At 40.0% G+C, this 27,041-nt stretch overlaps 1 protein-coding gene across 2 annotated transcripts; it reads left to right on the top strand.

The window, feature by feature from the left end:
- The first annotated feature begins 21,990 nt into the window (after nt 1-21,990).
- LOC308481922 (protocadherin beta-16-like) lies at nt 21,991-27,041 on the top strand. Of its 2 annotated transcripts, none has more exons than XM_081014750.1 (2): nt 21,991-25,375; nt 26,868-27,041. In XM_081014750.1, exons 1-2 carry the CDS (start codon nt 22,952-22,954, stop codon nt 26,868-26,870), a joined length of 2,427 nt encoding a protein of 808 aa, XP_080870876.1. In that variant the 5' UTR covers nt 21,991-22,951; the 3' UTR covers nt 26,871-27,041. The 2 variants fall into 2 exon arrangements, with proteins under 2 accessions (XP_080870876.1, XP_080870875.1); XM_081014749.1 differs by having other exon boundaries at nt 26,844-27,041.

Here is a 27,041-nt window from a genome sequence, read left to right as displayed (position 1 = left end):
AATTTGCTTCCGTCTTAACCATAGACTAATTTGCAACAGTGGCTTTGTTCAAAGAATGAATTTATACCTGAACTTGCCAAGCACCACCTCTTGTTCTGATATGCATTGTCTACATGTTCAGCCCTCCAAGCCATTTTGGAGCATTGCTTCTAGTTCTGACTCTCTGCCTTTCTTCCTCCTCCTCCCTTTTTCTTTTTGTTGTTGACACACTTTATGTGTTTTGGGGCTTTTACCTTATCCTTTCATCTCCCTTTCCCTAGGCTATGCTTATTTAACTCTCTTTCCTCAAATTTAATTTCCTTCAAGCTCTTTATCTCCTGCCACTCTTTCTCTTTATTGATTTCAGTACACCAGTGTGTCACGTTTGAGGTACTCTGAAACGGATATTATAGGAATGAAGAAAAGATGTTTGGGGGAAAAAAAGTAAACTTGGGATGTGTAACTAATTAAAAGTATTACAACTTTTTATTACAGATAATAGACAATAACATCACAGATACACATTATGAAGCTCAATTGAATGCCAAAGTTGCTTATTTGGACCAGTATTTAGTGCAAATTATCATGAAGATGTGCTCCAAATGATAATTAGATAGCCACAGCTAGCTCTAGATGCTAGGTACCTTCATGTCAAGTTTGAGGACAACCAGAAGCTTTCAGGATAACTATTGTAACTAAAGTCCACGGATCCCAAGTCCACAGACTGCTGCTTTCAGGCTTGTTACTGATTCTGCCCTCTGACAGTTTTGGGGATCAGCAAGCACCCCAAGTGCCCTTGCTATTCACCAGTCTGTTCTTGCTTTCTGGTGCCTGTCCCTGACAAAGTACTGTGCCCACTTTGGCCTTTTGTAGATGCCTTGTTAATGTGTTATGAGTGTGAGTTACTCATGTTGCCATTCTTTGAGGTCCAGCAACTTTCCTGCAATTTCCAGAAGTTATATCTCTGAGTGGGAGGTGGATGCATCTCAGCGCTAGTGCACATGCATACGAGTCATGTGTGAACACTGATGTGCTTATGCTCATCTTTTAAATAAGTGGAATGCAGGTCTTCTGTGGCACGCAAAGATGACTCAGGCAGTGGATGCAATAATTTGTCAGTGTCATCTCCCAAAATGAGTTCTCAGCTACCTCCATGGTTTACCAAGGTGCTTGGAGTGATGAAAGCACTGCCGTTATTATTACTCAGCGGCAGAGAATAAACAGTATTTCATTGTATCCCTCATTGCATCCTTGGAGTGTAATCTGGTTTCATGAGAAGTGTGGAGCCTACTTTCTTCTGGTCTGGAAAATTTGAAAGTCTGCTGTGACATATCTTCTAAACCCTTGGAGGATAAAATCACCCATTTCTGCTGCAATATATATATATGCTTCAGCTGGAATAATTATGTTTTCTAGAGCACAGAATGGTCCATCTTTGTGAGATGACTCAGTTGTTGCAGCCAGAGGATGTAGACATATTTCTTATATAATTGATTTTTCCCTTCTTGGCTCATAAATGTGACCAAGAGCTATTTGACCGGCTGGGCCCAGGAGATGATTAACATCTCCCTGCAAGAGATGGCAGTCATATGGCCACTCCTCAAAAAATCCTCTCTGGAGTGCAATAGCTATTGGCCAATCACAAATATGGCAAGGTACTAGAGCGAGTGGCGGTTGTGTGATTCCTGTCTCTCTTGGCAGGCAATGATCTTCTAGGCCCATTTCAATGGGGTTTTAGGTCCAGCTTCATCATGGAAACCACCCTGATGGATGTCCTGTGCTGGGAGAGAGACAGAGTAAGTGTAACATGAATTTTCCTTGAGCCTACTTCCAGGTGCTAGTTTTGACAAGTAAAGGACCAAAAAGCCTTAAGGTGGGGGTGGCCTGTAGCTCAGTGGCTCTAGCATGTGCATTGCAAGCAGAAGGTCTGAGACTCAACCCAGGGCAGCTCCAGGTAGTGCTGTGAATGTCCCCTGCCTATAGTGTGGAAGAGTCACAGCAGACAACACTAAGTGGGATGGACTAATAGTCTGACTTAATTTGAGTCCTATGCTCTCCCTGAATGCTGCCTGAATTCTAAAATCTTCCAGCGATTTATCTCAGGATACCACTGGAGAAAGGACCTTTTAATCTGTGGTACCCTGGTAATAATAATAATTTATTTGTACCCTGCCCACTCTGGGCGGCTTCCAACAAGATTCAAAATACATTAAAATGTCACACATTAAAAACTTCCCTTCAGCCTTCAGATGTCTTCTCAGTCTCCACAAAGAAGCCTGCCTGCTAGCACCCACCAGGTTAAGACATCAGGCTAATGCATTTTTATTCTTTCAGACACATTAGGCTGCTGTCTTATATACACTGACTTGGAAATAAGGCCCATTGAATTCAGCTGAGAACCCCGCCCCCCCAGTAGACATGCCTAGGATTGCATGTTTAATGGGTTTCCATTTTAAGCACTGGTCATGATTGTTTTCCACCCTGCTGTTTTATCTGGTTTGATGGTTTAATTCCATCAGGGTTTATTGATTTTACTTATTTTATTGTATATTTTATAGTTGCTTTTGGTTTTTAAGCACCCTAGGGTAAGTTTCTGGATATTAAGCAGTTTGCTGCCCTGGGTTCCTTTGGGAGAAAGGGCAGGAGAGACAGTGAATAACCAAATGTTTATGGGGAGGAGTGTGTGTGTGTGTAGGTATGGATACTGTCCAAAACATTAGTGTCTCACATTGAATGCAACTTGTGTTACTCAAGAAAATATTAATAAAAACATATATATATATATATATATATATATATATATATATATATATATATATAATATCACTATAAAGCTGAAAATAAAAGACTAAACATCTCTGAGCCAGGGACATTAGCCTCTATACCACTGACTTGAATATAGCTGTCATGTCTGGAAATTGTTGAGGCATAGAATTTGGCAGACTTCCAAAGAAAGGGAATTAGAAAACCACTGAGACTGACTTTCTTTTCTACATAACCTTGTAGAGTTTTATTTAATTTACAGATCCATGGATTCATGGTCTGGAAAGCCTGATCATCCTGCTCCCACCCCCACCCTTGCCACTCTCTGAAGTCTGATTTCATTGTTTGACATTTGATTCTGTTTGGAGCAAAGATGAAATGCTGCTTAATATTATATATCAAACAAATATATGAAATGAGCAGATTTCTTTGAATTTGGCCTGTTCACCTACGTGTCACGGCTTGGTCCAATGGCAGCAGAACAAGGGAATTCTTATTCCAGGTGGTGAAGACAGGTACCATCAGAGAAGCAATGGTGGGGGAATCAAAAATCTGAAACCAGTCTTGTATATCCATTAGGTACCTCAACAATCTATTTCTGACCAATTTCAGTCATGGGGGAAGAGAGTGCTGCCTCTGACTTGGTACAACCTGGTTTATTAGAAGCTCATGGAGACACTTCCAAGTTCACCTCGCCCCCCCCCCATCCACTTATTATCTTAATTGAGCACATGGGATTGATTTTTGCAAAAGCAGGCCTCCCTTGAAAAGAATTCTAAGCTGTCTCTCAGTGTGATTATGGCCAGGAAACCATGCTTTAGCTTCATAAAAAATGTAACGCAATGCCCTGACAGGAAATGCTCTGTCAGATACTAGCTCTCAGTCTGGGGGTTTGCTGCCAACTCAGCGCTGGGTTTTGGCACTAAAAAGAAAAAAGAAAAGGAAAAAAGGTTCTATAGAAGGGTATAAAGCTGGGGTCATGACTTTATTTGTGACACTGGTCTCAAAAGGACTTTGTGCATGCAACCAGGGGAGTGTCAGTTTTCCAGAAAAAACGGCATTTTTTGTGATTTTGTCAAGAAAGCTCAGCAACGTTTCTGTACGGATTTTCACTGAAATATGGCAACCCTAACCAATTTCCATGCTGAATTCCTTCTCCAATTAGGGACATGCCTTAGGAAGGCCACTTCTGCATGCTCATACCTGCTGGGATGGATCAGGGCACTATACCTGAAAGTGGCCTCTTCTTTTTCAAATGCTGGTGTTTGGAGCAATTCATACAACACTTTCAAATTCAGCTCTTTTCTATTTTGGAACTTCAGATTAAGTCATACAAGGACACTTTACACATAAATTTAACCTGTTCCTTATCAGCTCCTGGCCCATACTTGTTGAAATTATTTAATGTTACAAAAAGGATGTTTAATTGTAATTGTATTACAGTGGTACCTCGGGTTAAGTACTTAATTCGTTCTGGAGGTCCGTTCTTAACCTGAAACTGTTCTTAACCTGAAGCACCACTTTAGCTAATGGGGCCTCCTGCTGCTGCCGCGCCGCCGGAGCACAATTTCGGTTCGCATCCTGAAGCAAAGTTCTTAACCTGAAGCAATATTTCCGGGTTAACAGAGTCTGTAACCTGAAGCGTATGTAACCCGAGGTACCACTGTATATTCAAGTTACTGTGAATAAAATTTGAGTACATGACTGAAGGCTTGCATTTTTCCACTGCAAAGGTGGGGTGAGCTAAGTTTTATCACTGAGTCACATGTTTTGGGATAGTGTTTCACAGTGCTTACTTGTAAAGTAGCACACACCATCCACATGCTCTCCTTGCCAAGGGTGCAAGGCACGGGTGGGTGGGTGGACTGGCAACACAGTTCCTTGCCAAGGGCGCAAGGGAGCCCCGATATACCACTGCAAATCAGAGGCCAATTGTGAGCTGAAGTGAGCTGCCATCAGTTGTGAGCAGTTGCAACCGGTCTAAAGAGGCAACCAGGAAAATAAGGCAAATATATGCAGTTTTCTGGCATTTAAAATCAGCCAGTTTTCCCACTCCCCAACACACTGTAAAGAATGAGCACCCATGTGCATCAGGATATACTACTTGATCTTAAAAGAATAGATCAGGGGTGAAATATACTCAGAGTCGCAAAGAATGGGCTGCACATGATTGGCTAATTCTGGAATTCTACTGTAAGCCAATCAGGTTGTGGATTCACTTATATCTGGAGCATGATTGGGTGGTTCCTGCCAACCAATCATACTGCTGCATTGTTCTAGGACCAATCAGACTGCTGCATTCTGAATCCTATTGTTCTAGGACCAATCAGACTGCTGCAATTTGGATCCTATTGTTCTAGGACCAATCAGACTGCTGCAGTTTGGATCCTATTCAACTCAGTACATAACAAGGGCTCAGCAAACTTTTTCATCAGGGGGCCTGTCCACTGTCCCTCAGACCTTGTGGGGGGCCAGGCTATATTTTTTGGGGGGGATGAACGAATTCCTATGCCCCACAAATAACCCAGAGATGCATTTTATATAAAAGTGCACATTCTACTCATGTAAAAACACCAGGCAGGCCCCACAAATAACCCACAGATACATTTTAAATAAAAGGACACATTCTACTCATGTAAAAACACTCTGATTCTTGGACTGGATTGAGAAGGCGATTGGGCCGCATCCGGCCCCCGGGCCTTAGTTTGCCAACCGTGGAATAGATGGATGGCAAAATAGTGAAGCTAGGACTTTCTTTTCCCTCTCCCTACCTATTTCTATCTAAATTCTCACTGCATTTCAGATGACGGTGATCATTAGTGAGCAACAAGAGCTCCCCACCTATATGGAAATGTTGTTTTATAAAAAGAACTCAAGCGAGTTCAAGTGCAGGTGAAGCAAGAAACGGAGTGCTGGTGCTAAATCTGCCCTCCTTCCTCTACCCTCCCTACCATTCTCCATTTGTCCCACTTTTCTTCCAAATCCAGCCCATACAGCTCACACTGTCTTTGTAGACAGGTTTCTGTGTATCCGCATAGACTGGAAGTATATTGTATTGCTATTTTCTTATGGCCACTTCCAAAAAACGTTTTTCCATGCATCCAGTTCAAACCATGTTCCTATTCTGCAAAATAAGCATGCTTCCTTTCTTGACAAAAATGGCATCACCTCATGTTCTACTTGGCAGAGGGACAAACTGCCACCTCCCTTCTGCCACAGAAGCCGGTTAAAAGTCACATTTAGGAGACTGAATAGCCAAAAGGGACACTAATGATCTGTTCTGTGCATATTTACTCAAAAGCAAGGCGCCCTGGGTTCAATGGGGCTTACTCTCCAGTAACTGTGCATAAAATCGCACCCTTTTAAATCTGTTGCACAGAAACCATTTGTTCTTCGTTCATTCTGTTTCTGTTTCTCATTCAGGAATGAGGTTTGTGAATCCATTTGCTGGAAATCCTTTGCTTCTGATTAAGTCAGAAAAGCAGGAGAATGAGAAGCTCGCCCTCTGGTGGGTCAATGCAGGAAGCGCATCGTATGCAATAATTAGATTCACGTCAGAAATCAATCGAAAACAACGCCAACATTTCAGTGCTTTGCTAAATTAATTCTGTTTAGAAAAGCTGTTTATTCGTGACCCATTTATATATTTATTTACCTATAAGTGTACATAATATATTGAACAAAAGGCAACTGCTGATTTCCATCCAGCCACTCATAAAACACTTTGGGGGACCTTATTTAATCTCTCTTTCCTTCCTCTGAAAAATTCTAATCATGTGTGCTCTTTCTATAACAATTCAACGTGTGTGTGTGTGTTTTAATGGAATAGTTCAGTCCCTACTATCATTGCCCCCTTAAATTGTAAAGTAGAAACCAAGTATAACTACAGTCCAAAAATATTGTGGTTTGAGAAAAGCGCGAAGGAGCATATTATCCTGCCTGCAAAATGTGAAAATCACAACTTAAGGCACTTGTGTTAATTTCCATTAAAATCCTTTATCCCCGGCTTCAAAACAAACAAACAAAAAACAGCCACACACTTTCTACAGTCTCTCACACTGTATTAGTTTACAAATTGATCCTCCGTGTCCTTTCCCTTGGTCTTTCATCTCTAGTCTTCTCTCCTACTCTGCCAGCTCCCAATCTCTGCTCACCCAACTCCCTAAAGGGTTACTACACACACCTGTTCAGTAGCTTGTCTGAGATGCCCAAGGTAAAGGGTGAGTTATAATGGTATATAATCTGCCCATCAGAGCACATTGTTTTTTTTAGCTAAAAATTTAGATTTATTTAAAAGAACATAATATTGCAGTTAATTAAATAAAGAAACAAAGCATCATTTCTAACATATAAATGTGACCTAGATAGTAGAGAGGGCAAGTACTTTTTTTCTTACTTTCACAGAAGATCCATTTTAGGAAGCAGTAGCACTTGCGGTAAATCAAATGCTTCTTCCCGACAGAAGAACAGCATGAACTTCATGAAGCTAGCTAGCTGCACCTGAAAACAGCAGACTGGAAACAAGGCTAGATATCTGAGACAATTGACTCCAGCAAAAGGACTATTTTCGCTGCTCACAGTAACTCAACATATAGTAGTGACCCCCAGGAAGGAGAAAACATTGGGGTTTGAGAGCAACAAAAGTTCAGACTCTCTAATTAATATGAAATTTTCTATTATTTAACCCCACCTCCCTTTAACAAGGTTCTTCCCATCTTTACATGGGCAGAGACATGCCTGTTAGGATAGCCTCTAGACGTAGCGCAAGGCAGGCAACACACACAGCCCTCTGACATCTTAACTGGAGCAACTGACAGATAGGAAGGAAGGAGCTAGACCAGAATGTCAATGCCAGTGGTACTGAATGTTGCAGAGAATGCAGGAGAATCAGGAAACCCAACTCATCACAAGTTGTCCATTACAGAAAAGAAGGCAGTTTCTTTCTCAAATCTGGGCCAAACACTAAACTGGAAGTATTCAGTATTTATTGAGGAATGCCTGGAGCTGGGTCACCCTTATTGTCTCACACGTTAAAATCAGAGTAGGCCAATGGTGGCATTTAAAGTAAGGAGCTTGCCACCTCCTCCTCCAATACAGGTGGACATGACTCTCTCCTAAAGAAGCATTTGCCACTAGTCCAAATATTCAGCCCTTTTAAAAAACAAATTATATGGTAGTGTGTCTTGCAACCATAATGGATGTTAGAACCGACATTGTATAGTCAAAATTCTCAGAGCTTAATGCTGAAGAAATAAAAAGAAACAAATATTCAGGTGCAAACTTAATCAGATCCAAGTGGGGAACAGAACACTGACTTATATGTGGTGGGATATGTTACTTCTGTGCTATTGAAGGTTGATTTGTGTGCTGAAACAACAGTTATGTACACAACACTACTTTAAGCATCACATATATGTCTATAACAAAATAAAAAAATTCCTTCCAGTAGCACCTTAGAAACCAACTAAGTTAGTTATTGGTATGAGCTTTCATGTGCATGCACACTTCTTCAGATATGCAACATAACTGCCTTTTAAAAACCATGTGTTACCTAAAAGTTAAATCCTCTCCTCTCTTTACATGCATTCAGTCTCTGCTTCCTTTACTTCTGAAATGCCTTTTTCATCGCTTGGAATCTGGAATTACGAAACTGTTGGCAGGTTTTTCTCGACTGATGATGTCAGGCAGGCTACATGGAGTGTAAGCATGCCATCTGGTGGTTGAAAGGAAATAAGAAAAAGGAAATAAATGATTTGAGTAAATGCACTGATATAATCCCATAAAAGTGGTGCTGGACTTTTAGATGGGGCTATCTTGCATCACACCCACAAGCACCTTGGGCTTTTTAACCCAATAGAATTTTTCCTGGTAAGACTGTTGAGAAATGTGTTTTCCTGGTGAAACAGAAAAGCAGCAATAAGCCTCAGGTCCATTAATTAATGAAGCCTCCAGGCGAAGGAAAAGTGTTTAAACCTAGGCAATCTTACAAGGGAGTAAGCCCATAGAACACTATGACGCTTGAGATATGCACAAGTTGTGCTGCAATTCCCAGAGCTCTCTTCCTTAGCTGTACTGAGAGGGAAAGGATTGCCTCTAATGCAAAGCACGCTTACTAGGGCTGCCTTTTCTTTCTCTCTCTTTTCCTTAATATATTTTTAATAGAACTCTGAAACATAAAAAGCAAACAAAAATATATTTTTAAAAAGTTACGTGAACTATATCATAACAACATAAAATACACAAAAGTAAAGAAATGAATGACAGAAAGCAAATTAGAGCAAGACCCATTTCTGCCACAGTGTGCAGACTTTGGCAAACTGGCCACAGACCATGAACTGGGAACAGCCATTCTGAAGCCGTGGGAGCAAATAGTGGCTGCAGGACCCAGGAAGCCCCTGCAGAGGGCCATGACATGGCCAAGTAAGTTGGTCTGCTCTGGCACAAACTGTGCATGCTAAAACACATATACATACACATCCACTTAGTTGCATCCTGGACTTCCACAGCTCCAGCAACAGCAACTTGACAATGTGGCAGCTGTCTGGGTGCAGATCTACACTCATGGTTTTTAACGCTAAAAAAGAGATAAGGAATGGTTCTGATAACCATATAGCCAGATGCCGTTCGTTTTTAATGTTAATACTGTAATGTGTTATTGAAATGTGACACCAGAGGGCGCTGTAGAGAAACTAGCTATCATACACCAGGTAGACTGTGTGGAAAGGAAGTGAAAATGAAACCAAATGGGACTTTTTCTGTCTTGGAGTTTTAGTTTAAATAACTAATGTTTAAAATGTTAGTGTAGATCCAGCCTTGGTCTGAACAACTGGATTACCATTTGGGTGATGTGTTGGGCCTCCATTGCCATGGTCCATTGTGGAACTAGTTTATGTAGTAGTTTAATAAGATTATAATATGTCTCAATAAATAGAAGCTTCTGCAGATTGACCATTTATAATTTTTGATCTTAAGAGAGTTGCTGGTTCCAGATTTAGCCTGGTGCTAACTACAGTAGACTGCTTTGGGGCTATTTTATCGCTTTGTTGGGACATCTGGTTCATGGTTTGGCATCTGTACTACTGGGGTGTGTGTGTGCACAAGTTTATGTCCTGGGGTACAATAGAAAGGACCAAAGGCAATAGGACTCTCTGTCCTATTGTCAATGTTGAACGAATTAATGACATAGAAGCCCTTCTAGTTACCAGGCAGTAGTTAACTGTTCTTGCTCCCTAGTGGGTCATGAAGGCGAATTCTCCCATGACACCCTCTGGGAGGACCCCATTCAGGATTGTAATTGCAAAGAAGCTAAACAATAATCAGCAAAATCTATTTTTTGATCTTTGGGTGATCTAGATGGAAAATAACCAGGAGAGAAGTAATAATACTCCTTAACCTCCAACTAGGTGTATAAATCATCTTGTCATGCCCTCCACATATGAAGTCCAAGAGCTGAGCAAGATGAGAGCCAAATCCATTTGTGCAATGTGTAATAGATGAGGGAGGTCCACTACAAACAAGAGTGGGGCTCCCGCTGACATTGAATCTCAGCTCAAGTGAGAAAGCCCCAAAATAACAAGCAAGTTCAGCAGCAAGGCAAGTAAGTCTGTGCAGACCAGGAGCATTGGCTCCTAGGGCTGAGCCCTTTTGGTTCCCCTATATTTTTGGGGTAGTGGCCAGCCCCCCCCCCAATGTCCCAAAAGCACAGAGCTTTGGGAAGGAGGCAGGAGGGCTCCAGCATCCTGTCAGAAGCCTGGCACCTCCTTCCCAGAGTCCAGAAAACTTCTGCCTGGCTTAGGAAAGGAGGCATGATGCTCTGAAGGGGTCCAAGAGTCCTCCTTCCATGTTCCCAAAGCCCTGCTTGGCTTTGGGAAAGAGCTCATGACTTGATGTTAACATTGGAAAACCAGTTGCAGGGAGTAGGAACTCTTATGGACAAACTAAATGAGCTTGGTATGTTAGCAGATTTTAAGATTCACCATCAGGAAATGAAAATACTAGCAAAGAATATGACAAGAAAACAGAAGTTCAAATTGATGAAGAAAACAGGATTTCAAATGGGGGGGGGAGTTAAATATTTGGGCATCACTATGACAAATATGAACAGTACGTTTTTTCAAAATTATTATGTTAAAACATGGGCTGAAATTAAAAATAAATCAAGATGGGAGAAGTTAAAATTGTCCCTGCTTGCTAGAATTTCACTGATAAAGATGAGTGTTCTGCCTGCAATGATGACTTTATTTCAAACAATACCTATTGTGAATAATGACTTGTTGTTTAAAGGATAGCAAAAAGATTTATCTAAGCCTTTATGGAAAGGTAAAAAAAAAAGAAGAGCTAAAATGAAAGTACTGCAATATGTGAAGGAAAGAGGGAAGACAGGGATTGCCTGACTTGAAATTGTACTTTGTAGCCTGTTGCTCAATTTGGATGAAGGAGTGGGTGACCTTCAAAAAATAAGAGAATTTTGGAATTAGAAGGTAATGATTTAAGGTTTGGGTATCTGTGGTATGACAAGGTTAAAATTAATGTGGAGTTTAACAATTATTTTGTTAGGTGAGCTATATTGAAAAGTCTGGAATAGATGAAAACCTAGGTTATATACAAAGATACCTTTATGGATCTCACCATAAGAAGCATTTCATAGAAAAGAGGTGACAGGTAAAGAGAAATGGCCAATCTATCTAGAATTATTAGCGTGGAGTCAAGGGGACTGCAGAATTAAAGCAAGGGAACAATTAAAAAGAGAAGAGGACAGTCTCTACTGGTTTACTCATCTACAACTAACTGAGAGATTTAAGTTGGGGAAAAAGATTTTTGGTATAGGTATATTGGTATATTTTGAAATACAGATGTGTACAGATGAGGAACAAGTTATTGCGAAAATGTATAAATAATTGTTGAAACTGGATATGCAAGAATAAAAAGTTAAAGAATGCATGATTAAATGGGCAAGAAATTTTGTTTATAATATACAGATGGAACAGTGGGAACATATGTGGACTAAAGGGTTAAAATATACACTGTGTTATGACATAAAGAGGGTTTTTTTTAATAAAATGATGTAGCATTGGTACTTAACTCCTTAGAAATTATTTAAAATGTATAAAAAATACTCCAAATACTTGTTGGAAATGTAAAGAACATGGAGGGACATTTTGTCATGATTGGTGGAAAAAATATTGGATACAAAAAATATTGGATGCAAATATATACATTGATACAGAGAATATAAAAGGGACGCAGGTGGAGCTGTGGGTAAAACCTCAGCGCCTAGGACTTGCCGATCGCATGGTCGGCGGTTCGAATCCCCGGGGTGGGGTGAGCTCCCGTCATTCGGTCCCAGCTCCTGCCCACCTAGCAGTTCAAAAGCACCCTTAAGTGCAAGTGGATAAATAGGTACTGCTTTATAGCGGGAAGGTAAACGGCGTTTTCATGTGCTGCGCTGGTGCTGGCTCGCCAGAGCAGCTTCATCACGCTGGCCAGGTGACCCGGAAGTGTCTTCGGACAGCGCTGGCTCCCGGCCTCTAGAGTGAGATGAGCGCACAACCCTAGAATCTGTCAAGACTGGCCCGTACGGGCAGGGGTACCTTTACCTTTACCTTTACAGATAATACATTGATAAAGATGAACTTTCAATTGAAACCAGAACACTTTCTGCTGGGGCTTAGGGAAATACAGTTGGAAAAAGACTATGGAACTTTGCTTCCATATATGATATATGATTATGGCGTTAAGAGTTTTATATGCACCAAAGATGGAAAGATTCATTGTTACCAAAAATTAATGAACCTAGCTGAGATGGTAAAATTGACATAATAAAAGAAAAGCCATTGTTGACATTTGCTAAAGACCGGAAAACTCTGATAGACGTTTTGTGTGAAAAAGAAAAAGATATAATGACATTGGATTTGAGAACTGAAGATAATGGTTTATAGAAGGTGGCTTTATTGGGTGTTATACTGGAGTGGATGTAGTGAATAATATTTATAAATAGCAGACAGACCAAGAATGGGAAATTCTTTAGCTCCTTAACTTTTCCTCTCTCTTTATTTTTTTCTCTCCTCTCTCTCTCTCTCTCTCTCTCTCTCTCTCTATTTTCTATTCCTCTTTCTTTCTTTCTTTCTTTCTTTCTTTCTCTCTCCCCCCCTTCTCTCTCTGGAGACTATACTTCTACTGATTCTCTTTATGTCCATGTATCCGACACACATGCAGCCAGGACACTCCATTCACTGTTTGGTTTTCCAGGAAGAGATTGGGCATATTCTTTTCATTCACTTCTTACCCTCCTTTGATGCTTAAAGGATATTGACAACCCATCTCCAATGTTTCCAGATGTTAACATGTAGACATGTCTAATTACAGGTGTCAAAACTGTACGCTCAAATGTGTGTGTGTATCTGTGTTTGATATGTGCAAGATGGAAGTGCAGAAAGTAACTGTTTTGAAATATATGGGAACAGCTGAAAATTATAAAATTAATGGAGATAATACAGCCATATAAAATGAAAAGGGAGGAAAAGAATACATGGAATACTATATATACACACACTAGCTATAACAGATTTAAGGTCAATTTAGCAAGTCTTCCTGTCCTCAGGTAGTGAGGTTTGAGATTATGGAGAGGTAACATATGTAATGACTACTATTAGTGATGTATGGAAGTGAGAGCCGGACCATAAAGAAGGCTGACCACCGAAGAATTGATGCTTTTGAATTATGGTGCTGGAGGAGACTCTTGAGAGTCCCATGGATCACAAGAAGATCAAACCTATCCATTCTTAAGGAAATCAGCCCTGAGTGCTCACTGGAAGGACAGATCCTGAAGCTGAGGCTCCAATACTTTTGGCCGCCTCATGAGAAGAGAAGACTCCCTGGAAAAGACCCTGATGTTGGGAAAGATGGAGGGCACAAGGAGAAGGGGGCGATGGAGGACAAGATGGTTGGACAGTGTTCTCGAAGCTACCAACATAAGTTTGAGCAAACTGTGGGAGGCAATGGAAGACAGGAGTGCCTGGCGTGCTCTGGTCCATGAGGTCACAAAGAGTTGGACATGACTAAACAACAATGACTACTATTACTGAGCTAGTTGATAGGTTAGATAAAAGGAAATATAATGAAATTTAAAAATCTTGAAAGGATAAACAGAAATCAACAAGGAAGGGTACATTAGAGATGCATAAAAGACACAAAGTTCAATCTTAGTAGATTATAACGAAAGAAATGAAGATGAAATTATACAGAAATGTGATAACCCAAAGGATATAGAAAAGAAAGTAGAGATTTGGTCTTGAAACAAATAAAGAAAGTTAAAATAGAGCCTATGTTATATGATCCTAATGTGTCTATTCTAAGGGTATGGATAAAAATAAAGAAATCAAGACAATGGAGATTAGATACAATATACCTGAATTATTCAGAATTATTAAATACTAACCACCAGGAAATACAATAATATTGGAAAGGAATGATACCCCAGAGGTGACATGGCCTACTGGGATGCTAGGATAGCTTACATTATGTGTGTGTGTGTGTTAATAAATTTAATTCATGCATTAGAGCAATTTCATAAACATAGAAGTCCACAAATATATGAACAGTTTGTAGGGGTTAAACAAGAGTTAGAGTTCTTATGAGTTCAAAAATAAGAAAGCATTTCAATTGTTTTAAAGCAAAAATGATTTGACTTGAATATTAACCATCAAAAATATTCAATTATTCAATAAAGAATAAAAGAGAAAATTATTCCACCAATATTTATAAAGACAAATTAACAATTTTAGAACAATTTAAAAATATTATGAATGTCCAAATGTCTAAATCAGAACCCCCCGGAACAAAATATAGATGAATTCTTTGTGTAATTGGGATGTATAGTAGTATACTTGGGCTCTATTACAGGGGGTGAAATGTCTACAGATGTTGGAAGATGGGTAAATGTAATACATAAAACAGTTAAACACAGTTAAAAGTAATCAACCTCATGTATTATTATTTTTAGATATTAAAAAAGCATTTGACAGGTTTGAGTGGACATAATTGTTTAAAAATATTGGAATACTTTAATATAGATGGGGAATTAAGAAACTGGATAAAACTTTTGTACTCTTATCCCATAGCTCAAGTCAGGTTCCTTTGTGGTGAAGTAGTATGTCCACAAATTTACAGCTATTCAGGCCTCTTATTGGTCAAGGAATATCTGCCACTGTATCCAGGCTTGATTCCTTAAAAGTGGTTATGCCACTTTGGTGTCTCATTCTGGATTGTTACACTGATAATCATAATAGTACTAGTACAGTGGTACCTCGGGTTACATACGCTTCAGGTTACATACGCTTCAGGTTACAGACTCCACTAACCCAGAAATAGTGCCTTGGGTTAAGAACTTTGCTTCGGGCTAAAGTGGTGCTTCAGATTAAGAACAGTTTCAGGTTAAGAATGGACCTTCAGAATGAATTAAGTTCTTAACCCGAGGTACCACTGTAATAAGAAATTATTTGTACCCCGCCCATCTGCCTGGGTTGTCCCAGACACTCTGGGGCACTCTGACGTGTGTTTGGATGCTGTTTGCTGGATTTCACTGCAGTCAACTGCTCTAATGGCTAAATATTAAAGTTAGGTAAATTAAGTTCATTGTTTTACCTTATAGTATTCTCATGCTTTGATTATTTGCCTAATGGTCTTATTTCACTGGTAACAACTTTCATGCTGCTGTTTTTAATAATTATTAGCATTTCTGTCACTATAATCTTGGTGTACCTGCTCACTTGCTTAACTGCTCCAGAGTAGTCGGGGCTTGGGGCTCAAGAGGAAGAGTCAGGTTGTTCAGCTCTTGCTTTCTGGAATTTCAGGTTGTCTAGTATGCAAAATGAGGTTCTCTCCTATACATTGGATAAACAAGCAGCAATGGTGGCACCTTCTACCTTACAGGGACTATTTTATCCTAGTCATTTGGCACCTTTATATCAAAAGATAGCTAGTGCTCAGTTCCTGAGCACCGTCTGTTCTTTATACGGTGACAGAAGTGGGATAAGAGGCCAAACAAGCTGTAGTTAACACACCTCCTAGTGTGGTTAAATTGTTAGGAGGCAGTGAATTGAAGAAAAGAAGATCAAAGAAAGTGGCGGACATGTATGCTCATTGTGATCAGAGTTCAGTGGAGTCCACTCAACCTGTGGGAACCTATGATGTCCTGCAGAATGCTGAGCCACCTGGGGGGGACCAGCCCACCAAGGAACCAAGTAAACACTTGGATCAAAATTGTCATATATATTTTTTTTGAAATTGCAAACCCTCATAACTCAAAAACATGATGAGATAAAGAATTAAACATTTATATTTAAATTTAGTTTTGATCATTCAACAAGTGTACAAAATATTAAGAAAATTGGATGACATGAGGTAAAAAAGTTGGATCACTTGATATGGAATGACCCCTTATTAAAAAAAATATGTGTTAATCAATGCTCTATTTAAAATTATTATCCAAGCATGCTTTATGTGCCTTGCTTTGCTTTGCTTCTATATTCCCAGCAGCTTTTAGCTATGATATGCCATTAGTCTGATGATCCCATATCACTGAGTCCCCAGTCCATCTGCAGTTTCCTTGGGTGGGTGACACTACCAGCCTCAAGTATATTATCCAAACCTATAAGTAAGGAACCCCTTCCCAGAGGGATGAGCCTTGAGCATCACCCCCCCCAACCTCTTGGCATAGTTGTGATCCATTTGTTGTTTCTTAGCATTTACTTCTTGATCTTTACTTTGGTCACCCTCTTTAGCTTTGAACTAGGATTCCTAAAAGGGAACATACTAGATGCCCATGTATTGGGCCCTTCAAAAGTCTTCATCTGTTACCAGGCAGACGTGATCACCTAGAGATGAGCGGGAGATGAGAAAAACAGTTGCCTTTGGGAAGGATTGGCTGCATGCTCAAGTTACAAGAAAGGAGATTCCAACTAAACATCAGGAAGAACTTCCTGACAATAACAGCTGTTTGATAGTGGAATGGACTCCCTTGAAAGCTTGTGGACTCTTCTTCCTTGGAGGTTTTTGATTGAAAGCCCTGCAATGCAGGGGGTTGGACTAGATGACTCTTGGGATCCCATCCAGCTCTACAATTCTATCATTATAGCTCTGAGAGCCTTCTGGAGGTTCCCTCACTGAGAGAAGTGAGGTTACAGGGAACCAGGCAGAGGGCCTTCTTGATAGTGGCACCCGCCCTGTGAAATGCCCTCCCATCAGATGTCAAGGAAATAAACTACCTACCTTTTAGAAGGCATCTGAAGGCCTTCTAAAGGCATGTTTGATGTCAGATTGGCAACTTGGAAGCTACCCAGAGTGGCCGAGGAAATAGATAGATAGATAGATAGATAGATAGATGATAGATAGATGATAGATAGATAGATAGATAGATAGATAGATGATAGATAGATCGATAGATAGATAGATAGATGATAGATATAGATAGATAGATAGATAGATAGATAGATAGATAGATAGATGATAGATAGATAGATAGATAGATAGATAGATAGATAGATGATAGATAGATAGATAGATAGATAGATACATAGATATAGATAAATAGATAGGGTAAATAATAGATGATAGATAGATAGATGATGGTAGATGGAGAAATAGACAGACAAATGATATATATTATTATATATGAGACTTTCAAAAGGCAACTTGTTTCTTTTCTCATGATCAAGTGTTTGGGAGGGAACAAAACCTAGTGCTTTTAGAGGGGGATTTCAGGCAGCCCTCCACCACTCTTGTTTGAGCCCCCTGTTTCCAACAGCAAAAGGCTTTCAAACAGTGGTACAAAGTCCAGCATCTGGGACTTCAAAGCACAACATCCCCTTATGCCATAGTGATGTCAAGTGATCGACAGGTGGGCACCAGGGGGTGGGGAGATAACAATTGTTTCCTTACTCCTGCAGTAGACCTTAGTGCAACCTGAAATATGATTTGTACCTAGCACAATCTAATTAAATTCACTGGGCAGTTCTATGGATTCCCACTCAGAAGTAATCCCTGTACTCAAATATTATTATGCAGCCCAAATCTACAGATCATCTCCACATGAAAACTCTTGCAAACTACTGACAGTGCAACTTTCCCATCGTGCCCAGATTTCTCTTACCACCTCACATTCTTGCTATTTTGTTTAACATCTGCAGCAAAAAAGATGAGAATCTGAAAAACAAAAGAAGGAGTGAGATGAAGTTTGAAGAACCCCAGCAAAGGTTCTAGAGAACCTACTACAGTGGTACCTCGGGTTAAGAACTTAATTCGTTCTGGAGGTCCGTTCTTAACCTGAAACTATTCTTAACCTGAAGCACCACTTTAGCTAATGGGGCCTCCTGCTGCCGCCGTGCCGCTGGAACACGATTTCTGTTCTCATCCTGAAGCAAAGTTCTTAACCAGAGGTACTATTTCTGGGTTAGCGGAGTCTGTAACCTGAAGCATCTGTAACCTGAAGCGTATGTAACCCGAGGTACCACTGCAACTACTTCATTTTAGTGAATGTGCATGGCCATTGCCAGCAAAAGAATTTCAAAGGGACATAGGAATGTAAAACTATCAAACTATCAAAATTTAAATGCTATCACTTGTAGTTTGAGGTGAGACATAAGATTTTTAGAACAGTATATGGGTTAATTGGCTTGTCAATGCCAAAATGTCTGTGCCATTGTTATGCACTGAGTTGAATAGGATCCAAAATGCAGCAGTCTGATTGGTCCTAGAACAATAGGATCCAAAATGCAGCAATATGACTGGTCCGCAGGAGCCACCCAATCCAGCTCCTGGATGAAGTGACTCCACAACCTGATTGGTCTACAGGAGAATCCTGGAATTAGCCAATCACGTGCAGCCCATTGTGTAAATAATGTATATAAAGCAGATATTTTGGAGGGACATTCATTCCTCCTCACCACTATGAGCTGAATAAAGAGCATGAAATCCACTCTCGACTCCAAGTATATTTCAGCCATCAAGAACTGTTTTGTGAATTACAAGTGTATAATTACCACAGCTTGTCCTTTTCTGCATTTCATTTCCTCCTGACCTTATTTTCCCCTGCAACTGTTTTCCCCATGATAAACTTTCAGGCATATTGATACTGAAGTCCACAAAAACGTATGGCATAATAAATTGGTTAGTCTTTCAGGTGCTCCAAAACTTGCCCTACAGTTACTTGATTTGGGGTTTTTCTATGCTTGTCTCCAGTATTTGCACACTTATTAAATGGGCAAAACTCATATCACCTGCCATGAGTGAAAACACGAGAAAAGTGCTCTCTGCTTAGCATGAAATACACGCAGTTCCAGTTTTGACCATTCTGTGTCGCTGTTGCCCAGCGCTGCTGAGGATGTGCAAAGAATCTGCAGGAAAACAGAACAGGCAGTGGGGAAATGGCGACTGAGCTTGCTATGCAGATGGTGTCTGATTTCCAGCCCTTTCACAATAAAGGAATTTGACATTCCTCCTCAATAAGGAAAGGGACCAGAAGAAGAACGTTCCTGCAAGGAAAGGTAGGGGCTTCCTTTCTTTGCCTTTGTGTAGTTCATTTTCTCTCTGATTTCTGTTTTAGGTTCCCAAAATCTGGGAGGATGGCTGCCGGGACTCCTGCTTTCTTCACAATGAAACAAGCAAATGGCTTGGTGCTATCACACAAGATTATTTCAAGACATGTAAGTGATGGATATAATAAAAATGCAAGCATTTACTGGAAAAGAAATAAAAGTACTGAAGAAAACATTTCTTGGCATATTTAGTGAAACTGTTGATTGCAGACTCTGTTGGACAAATCTGCAGTTTGTGTTTGGATATCCATGTGGAGAAACATTTTTTTGTGTGTGTGTGCAAAAAGCACACAGAATGAAGACTTTATCAAGAACCATTTGTGATTTTGACCATGGCACAGAGGTGGATAAACATGGAAGCACAGCGGTAAGATACGAATGGGAGGAGAAACAAGTAAGCCAATAAATGAAATTGCAGTGGAAAAAAATGGCATTATATTGTTGCCTTAATGTATTGTATCCAAAGTGGGGATATCCAAAGCTATAGGAAGGGAGAATCACCTGATAGGAAGCAGACACAAGGTAAATGAAAAGCACAAGGAGAAGATCCTAGAAGGCTGTGTGGGAATGGGTGCCTGCAGCTCTTGGAATTTGACAGATAGCTTAAAAGTTGTCAATGAATGCCCACATTTAGCAATTTTTTCACTGGACATTCAGAAATCAAATGAACTTATTTTCTTCTTCTTCTTCTATCTTTACCAGAATATTACAAACCACATCACAATTATATCAGCATACAGTACTTGTGAGTGAAATTATAGAAGCTTAAATTTTCTGGCAGCAGCTGAGCAGAGGTTAGGAACTGATTCTGCTGTGCTTTGGGAAATGACTGACATAGCACCTACCCCATTTTTTCTTGGAATTTTTTTTCACCTCCACTATGCCTCTGAATATCACTAATCAAAGTGTTTAGCCCCGAAGAATGCATATCAAGTTGTTCCAAGGACCTTTGATATCCAACCCAAACTTTAGACTCTTGTGTTATCAGGAGCACCCAAGAAATAACTTAAAATGGAGATGATACTCTATTACTATTCTCACCGCCCTTGCAAGTGGTGTGCATGGAACATGGAACAAGATCCTGGATGTCATGTTTCCTTTGATGACATGTGAACACTTCTGTTTGTGGGTGCATGCATGACTGTCCGGATAAAAGGATCTAACATCAGCAAAAGAGACAGTTTTATGACCAGCTGATGATGAACACACTCGGATTTCCACAAAATGGCCTGGTGTCCTGGCTAAGCCAAAAAAGGAGACAACATATAGTCAAGTAACATCTGTTAGGCAACACAGCTATGTACAAAGATGTGAAGTCCAGATACAGGGGTTATTTTTTCAAGGATTATGATACATTTTCATGTCAATGTGAGCAGAGACACTCTTAGCAACACACTACCCTTTTTCTGATTGCATAGGAGATGTGTTGTGCTCAGACACTACAAATTAATTATGTTTTGTCTGCTCCCTCACTCATTCCTTTACAGTAGAGATCAAATGTATTACATTAAAAGCATCTGTATGGCGTCTGAATTAGTAATCAAGGTTCAAGAGATAACAGAGGGACAAAATCACAATGTGTTTGCAAATCAATGGAGCACCTGGCTTCTACAACTGGCTTTGCGCTGGTAGGCAACAAAAGGGGGCAAACACCTAAGACCCTGTATGGAAGTCCTCCCTGAAAGAGGCACCTGTGAACTTGCAGCTTTATGAAAGGTTCTTCTTACTTGCCCGACTTGCTCTCCTTACTTATTTGATGATAAGGTGCCATGCTGACAGCCAGTGGCAACTGACTATAAAGCTGCCTGAAGCATGAAATTGACCAGCAACCCTGCAGGAGAAAACCCATGTTCTAAAGGTCCTGCCCTGAAATTTAATAAAGCTCAGCAAACAGCAGTAAATGTTTGTTAAATAATATTTGAGTAATAATTTTGACACCATTCTCTATCAGCGCATTCAACTAAGGATATCCTGGACTAGACTTTGCATGCCTTAATTCATAATGAGAAGCAAAATCTTTGAACTCCTGACAAAAAATTTTGGCTCACGGTCTGACATAACCATCGGTGGAATACCATGTCTTGTAAAAACAACTTTCAATTTGCCTATGTCAAGTTTTGCACTCAGATTGTTTAGTTCAGATCTCTGGATAATGTGAATAATGGTCAAGAACATGTAAATATTGATGCCCCTCCTATTCAAACAAATCCATTCTCACTCTTGATCATGGTGCTAAAAAAATCCATAGGTTGTTTTACTTTTTTCCTGATATTTGAAGCATACCTCACAATCTTTTACAGAAGCTTCTATATCATGATTTAGGTCAGACCATCTCCCTGCAAATATGCCACATTGTTAAGGAATCCCTTCCAAAACTGCAAGTCAACCTTTTTGCTCTGAAATCTGAAACATTACAAATGTTTCTCCATCTTGCTAATATTTTGATCTAAATTTATATTTCCAATTGTCATGTTACTTTTAGGAAGACAGTACTTTTCCTTTGGTGCCTTATAACTGTTTCTTCAGCAGACAGCTCAAAGGAATTATACAGTGTCCACCACATTAAGAAAAACAGCAATTTTCTGTATATCTGGTTTTTCATCTGACTGCATAGCCGACAATAAAATCTGAAACTCTTGTTTAAAAACCTTCCTTTCCTGTGCTGCCTCAAGTGTGAGCACTAAAGGACATGGAGCTCCCAAATATTCCATCATACCTTCACATAATATATTTCTCTCAATATACCACATATTGTCTTCTATATGAAGATTTAAAATCAATGTAGTATTTGGAACAAATCTTAATAAGCAAGCACAACATCATTCATCAACCTTATCTAACTTATAAAGCTAACTAACAGACTTGAGAATCTATTCACTTTGAACATACAATGACATTTCATCACAATGAGAGGGGAGAATTCCATCCAAATTTGAAATGGGTGGCTGGAGATAAAATGGCACCCAAGTCATAGTCAGGGTCTGTCAGATGGCTCTTCAGAACAAGTCAATCTGTGTGTGAAGAGAACAAGAAGAAGCAGAGCTGGAAGCTGAAATGTTGTATGATACAAAAAGTTGTATCATTCTTGTTGTTGTTCCTTTGTGGAGGCCACAGTGGCTGTGAACAGTTTATGCCAGCAACAGTCCTCTCAATAATTTGTGAATGTTTGGGGACATCACAGTGTCTCAATAAATATCTTGATGGAGAGTGGGGGGGGGGGCTTGAAAATGAGAGGTGACAGCCTTTTTATATATCAGTTAAGGGTTAAGAATACAGTCATAAAATAGAAGCTGTTACATGAGATCATTCTATGTGAGTTGGTACGTGGTAATGTTTTGGGAGCTACATTCCAGTTCAAACACAAGGTGGTGCTGTTACACAACATACCGTAGATTATTTAGTAGTAAGTAACTGCTCTCCCAGAGCCATAATGCAAAGGAAGCAAGAGAAAGGAAACAGATCTTCATTTCAGGCAAATCTTTCAAAAGGCCACAGTCCATTAAAAATATAGCAAAAGAAATGAATAATTGTATTGGGGATATATAACAGACACATAACAGACAACGTCGAAAGAACCACCTTGCATCATATATCTGACTGGAAGTAAGGCTGGGAAAATGGAAGTGCATCTCAACACCAGGCAAGTTGTGTCTCCTTTATTATATCTTTGCATGTTTGTAGCAATGTGTGAGTCCTTCCTCTACTCAGTGCCAGAGGAAAAGAAAAGTGGGTCTCTGGTGGCAAATGTGCTAAAAGATTTGAGAGTGGATGCAAAGGAGCTGTCTGCTCGGAGAGCCCACCTAGTTTCCAAGAGCTCCAAGCAGTATTTCCAGCTGGATCCTCATTCTGGAGATGTGATAGTAAAGGATAAAATTGATCGGGAGTCCCTGTGTGGACAGAATGAACCTTGTGTTCTACTCTCTGAAATTGTGCTGGAGAATCCATTGCAGCTACACAGAATTGAAGTTGAAATAGAAGATGTGAATGATAATTCCCCCCAATTCTTTAAAAACCAGTTTATTTTTAAAATACCTGAGCAGACTCCTGTGGATATCAGATTCCCTTTGGAGAGAGCAGAAGACCCAGACAAAGGAAAAAATACAGTTCAGAACTACACCCTTAGTCCTAATGAGCATTTTAGGCTGGATGTGCAAAGTCACAGTGATGGTAGCAAACATGCGGAATTGGTATTGGAGAAACCGTTGGACCGTGAGGTGAATCCACAGATTACCCTGATTCTGTCAGCTGTTGATGGAGGAATCCCAAGAAGAACTGGTACAGCCCAAATTATTATTGATGTTCTGGATGCTAATGATAATTTCCCTCAATTTGAACAATCTGTGTACAAAGTAAAACTAATGGAAAACAGCCCACTGAATACACTGGTTGTAAAAGTTGAAGCAAGCGACAAAGATTTTGGTTCCTATGCAACTATTACTTATTCCTTCAGCCAGGTGGGGCAAATGGCATTAAGATCATTCACTTTAAACACACTTAATGGAGAACTTAGTGTTTCAGGGACAATTGATTATGAAGAAAACAGCAATTACGAGCTGCGCATCAGAGCTACGGATGGAGGGGGACTTTCTGCTTACTGCAAAGTCATTGTAGACATTGAAGATGAGAATGACAATGCCCCAGAGATTACCATAACATCCATCAAAAGTATCTTATCTGAGGACTCTCCCCCAGACACAGTGGTGGCCCTTTTCAGTGTCACAGATGTGGACTCTGGGGACAGTGGCAGAACTGCCTGCACCACTGAAGTCAACCTGCCATTTGTGCTCAAACCCACGGAGAACAACTATTACCAGCTGGCGACCCAACAATCACTGGACAGAGAAAAAGTCAGTGAATATAACATCACCATCACAGCCACTGACAAAGGCTCTCCCAGACTCACTTCCACAAGAATACTTCATGTTGATGTGTCAGATGTCAATGACAACCCTCCAGTGTTTGAAAAGCCATTCTATGAAATGAAATTAAGGGAAAACAATATTCCAGGTCTTCTGATCAATTCAGTCCATGCTGTTGATCTGGACACAGCGCAGAATGCCAAAGTGACCTACTTGCTTTTGCCTGGAAAGGTCAATGATGGCCCCACATCCTCTTACATCTCCATCAACTCTGAAACGGGGAACCTGTATGCCATTCGGTCTCTGGATTATGAGGAAGTAAAAGATTTCCATGTGACGGTGAGGGCTGTGGATTCAGGTTCCCCTCCACTGAGCTCAGAAGTTCCCATCCGCGTTCAGGTTGTGGATGAAAATGACAATGCCCCCTTCATCCTCTACCCTCTCCAGAATGGCACTTCCCCCTCAAATGACCTGGTTCCCCGAGGGGCAGAGACTGGCTACCTGGTCACCAAGGTGGTGGCTGTGGACAGGGATTCTGCGCAGAACTCTTGGCTTTCCTACCAACTGCTGAAGGCCACAGAACCGGGTCTGTTCACGGTGGGGGCCCAGAATGGAGAAGTGACCACCCTGAGGCCGGTCAGCAGCCGAGACAGCTTCAAGCAGAATCTGATTGTGGTGGTCCGAGACAACGGCCATCCTCCCCAGTCCACCTCTGCCACGCTCAGAATCCTTCTAGTGGACGGCTTCTCTGACCCTTATCTGAAAAGTGTGGCTCTCCCAAAGGAGGAAACAGTGGAGGAGGAAGACCCCAGCCTGACGATGTATTTGATCATCTGCTTGGCTGCCATCTCAAGCATCTTTCTCATTTCTGTAGTGGCCTTTGTTGTAATCAAGTTGCAGAAACGTGAAAAGTTCATAGGAACCTACAACTCTGCAGCCAATTTCCCGGTGGGACCTGATTCCCAGGAGATCTCTGCAGATTCTGGTGCTGGATCTCTATCCCAGGCTTACAACTATGAGGTGTGCTTAGCTGGTGGGTCTCTGAACAGCGAGTTCAGGTTTCTCAGGCCCCTGTTTCCTGTTTTCTCTGTGGAGCCTCCTAACACTCAGGTGAATCCAAGGAGTTCCAATGATTCTCAAGAGCTTCCCAGTCAAGTAGAGGAATGTAAAGATAATATCCAGGTAAGAAAAGTATTTTAATACTTTTCATATAGTTATGTTCAGTTTATCTATTATTTGCTCTCAGCAAGTCTCTGATTTCTAAGCCTGAATGCAATGAATTCTGAGATGTCTGGAAATGATCAGCGGCTTGTCCATTGCACACAGTCATGCTCCTTTTAAGTATAATAGAAAAGGACACCAGAGTGAACAACAGAAACTTCTACTCTGAGGAGATACACCTTCCTTTTTATTAAAAGTCACTAGGGATGGATGAATAATTCAATTTTTGTTGCTTCAGTTTCTCATTTTTCCAATTTTACGTTCAGGTCACCATATTTCCACAAAGATTTTTGGGACAGAGAGTTAAGACCTCACAAAAATTCGGCAGCATTTTAGTGACATTTCTCTCAATATACATACATACAGGTTTTTTGCAAGCAATTTCCCTAATATAGTGTCTTTTTGTATGTTATTTTTACATTATGCATGCTTTCCTCTAATATGCCCATTTCTGTAGAAATTGGTTGGATAATTGCATTAGAGAATTCAGAGAAATATGATTTTTGAAGGGCAGCTCTGTTTTGCTTCATTTTTTTTTTTTTGCAACAGTGATTTAGGTTGGTTCATATTAGAATATGAAATAAAATAAATTTCTCCCACTTCCCTAATAGTCACTGTCAATAACTATTATGAACTTGTGAACCACATTCCTTTGGACAGAACAATACTCAATGAGGGCATGACCACTGATGATGTTCTATGGTTCAGTTCAATAATAATGACTTATGCTCAAGTCTTAAGAGAACAAGACAATTCTCCAGTGTTTGAGAGATCATTGTAAAAGTGTGGGGAAATTAATACCCTAGGCATGATGATCCAGGGATTTGATATTTATTTTCAATTCTGTCTTCTATAGTTTTTAAAGTTACTGTACAAGTGGCTCAAATTATTTTTCTGGATCTTTCAGAATTAGCACAGTGTCATCTGCATACAAACTTCTTTGTAAGTGGTTTGTTAATATTGTCAATCCTTTATTTATGTGATCCAGTCTAACAGCTTTGGCCATAAGTTCCACAGATAATTAAATAGTAACCTCGATAATTGGCATTCCTATCTAGTGCATCTATTTAATTTACATGTTTCTGATTGTACTTTGTCTGTTTTGAAGCAGTAGGGTTTGAAAACATCATAATCCAGGAGATTAAAGGAGTGTCCATTTACATTTTGTGCAGCTCCCAGAATAGATCACTCCATTTTATCAAATGCTTTATCTGTATGGATTGTTTCCTTATTCTGGAAATAATGTTAAGTAGTTACTTGACCCAAGTTGATACCTTACAAACCGATGAACACTATACTAAATTAAGTGGGGTTTTTTAGTAGCATAAAGTCTTTGTAATATTGTTTGTCCTTTTATGTTGTTGCACCACATCTCTAATCTGTGTTATTAACTCATTAATGGTCTTTTTTCTTTTTTTGAAATATGCAGCTTTTTGTTTGATTTCTCTTGTAGTGACTGCTTTGAAGACTTCCCAATTTGTTACAGGACAGTCTTCTGGGGAATTATTAAAATATGCTTCAATTATCAGTTTTATTGTCAGAACAAACTCTGAATTAAACATTAACATATTGTCTAGGTGCCCTTCAGTGGTATATTTTCCAAACTTTCAAATTCTTGTAACAACAA

The sequence above is a fragment of the Podarcis pityusensis genome, assembly GCF_964106645.2.
Source record: "Podarcis pityusensis genome assembly, chromosome: 7".
Classification (NCBI taxonomy): Eukaryota; Metazoa; Chordata; class Lepidosauria; order Squamata; family Lacertidae; genus Podarcis; species Podarcis pityusensis.
Note: the sequence above shows the minus strand (reverse complement) of the source record. Positions and strands in the feature narration are given on the sequence as shown.

What these genes read in the sequence shown, in the direction of transcription:
- LOC308481922 (XM_081014749.1), top strand. Translation starts at nt 22,952, where the DNA reads ATGGAAGTGCATCTCAACACCAGGCAAGTTGTGTCTCCTTTATTATAT.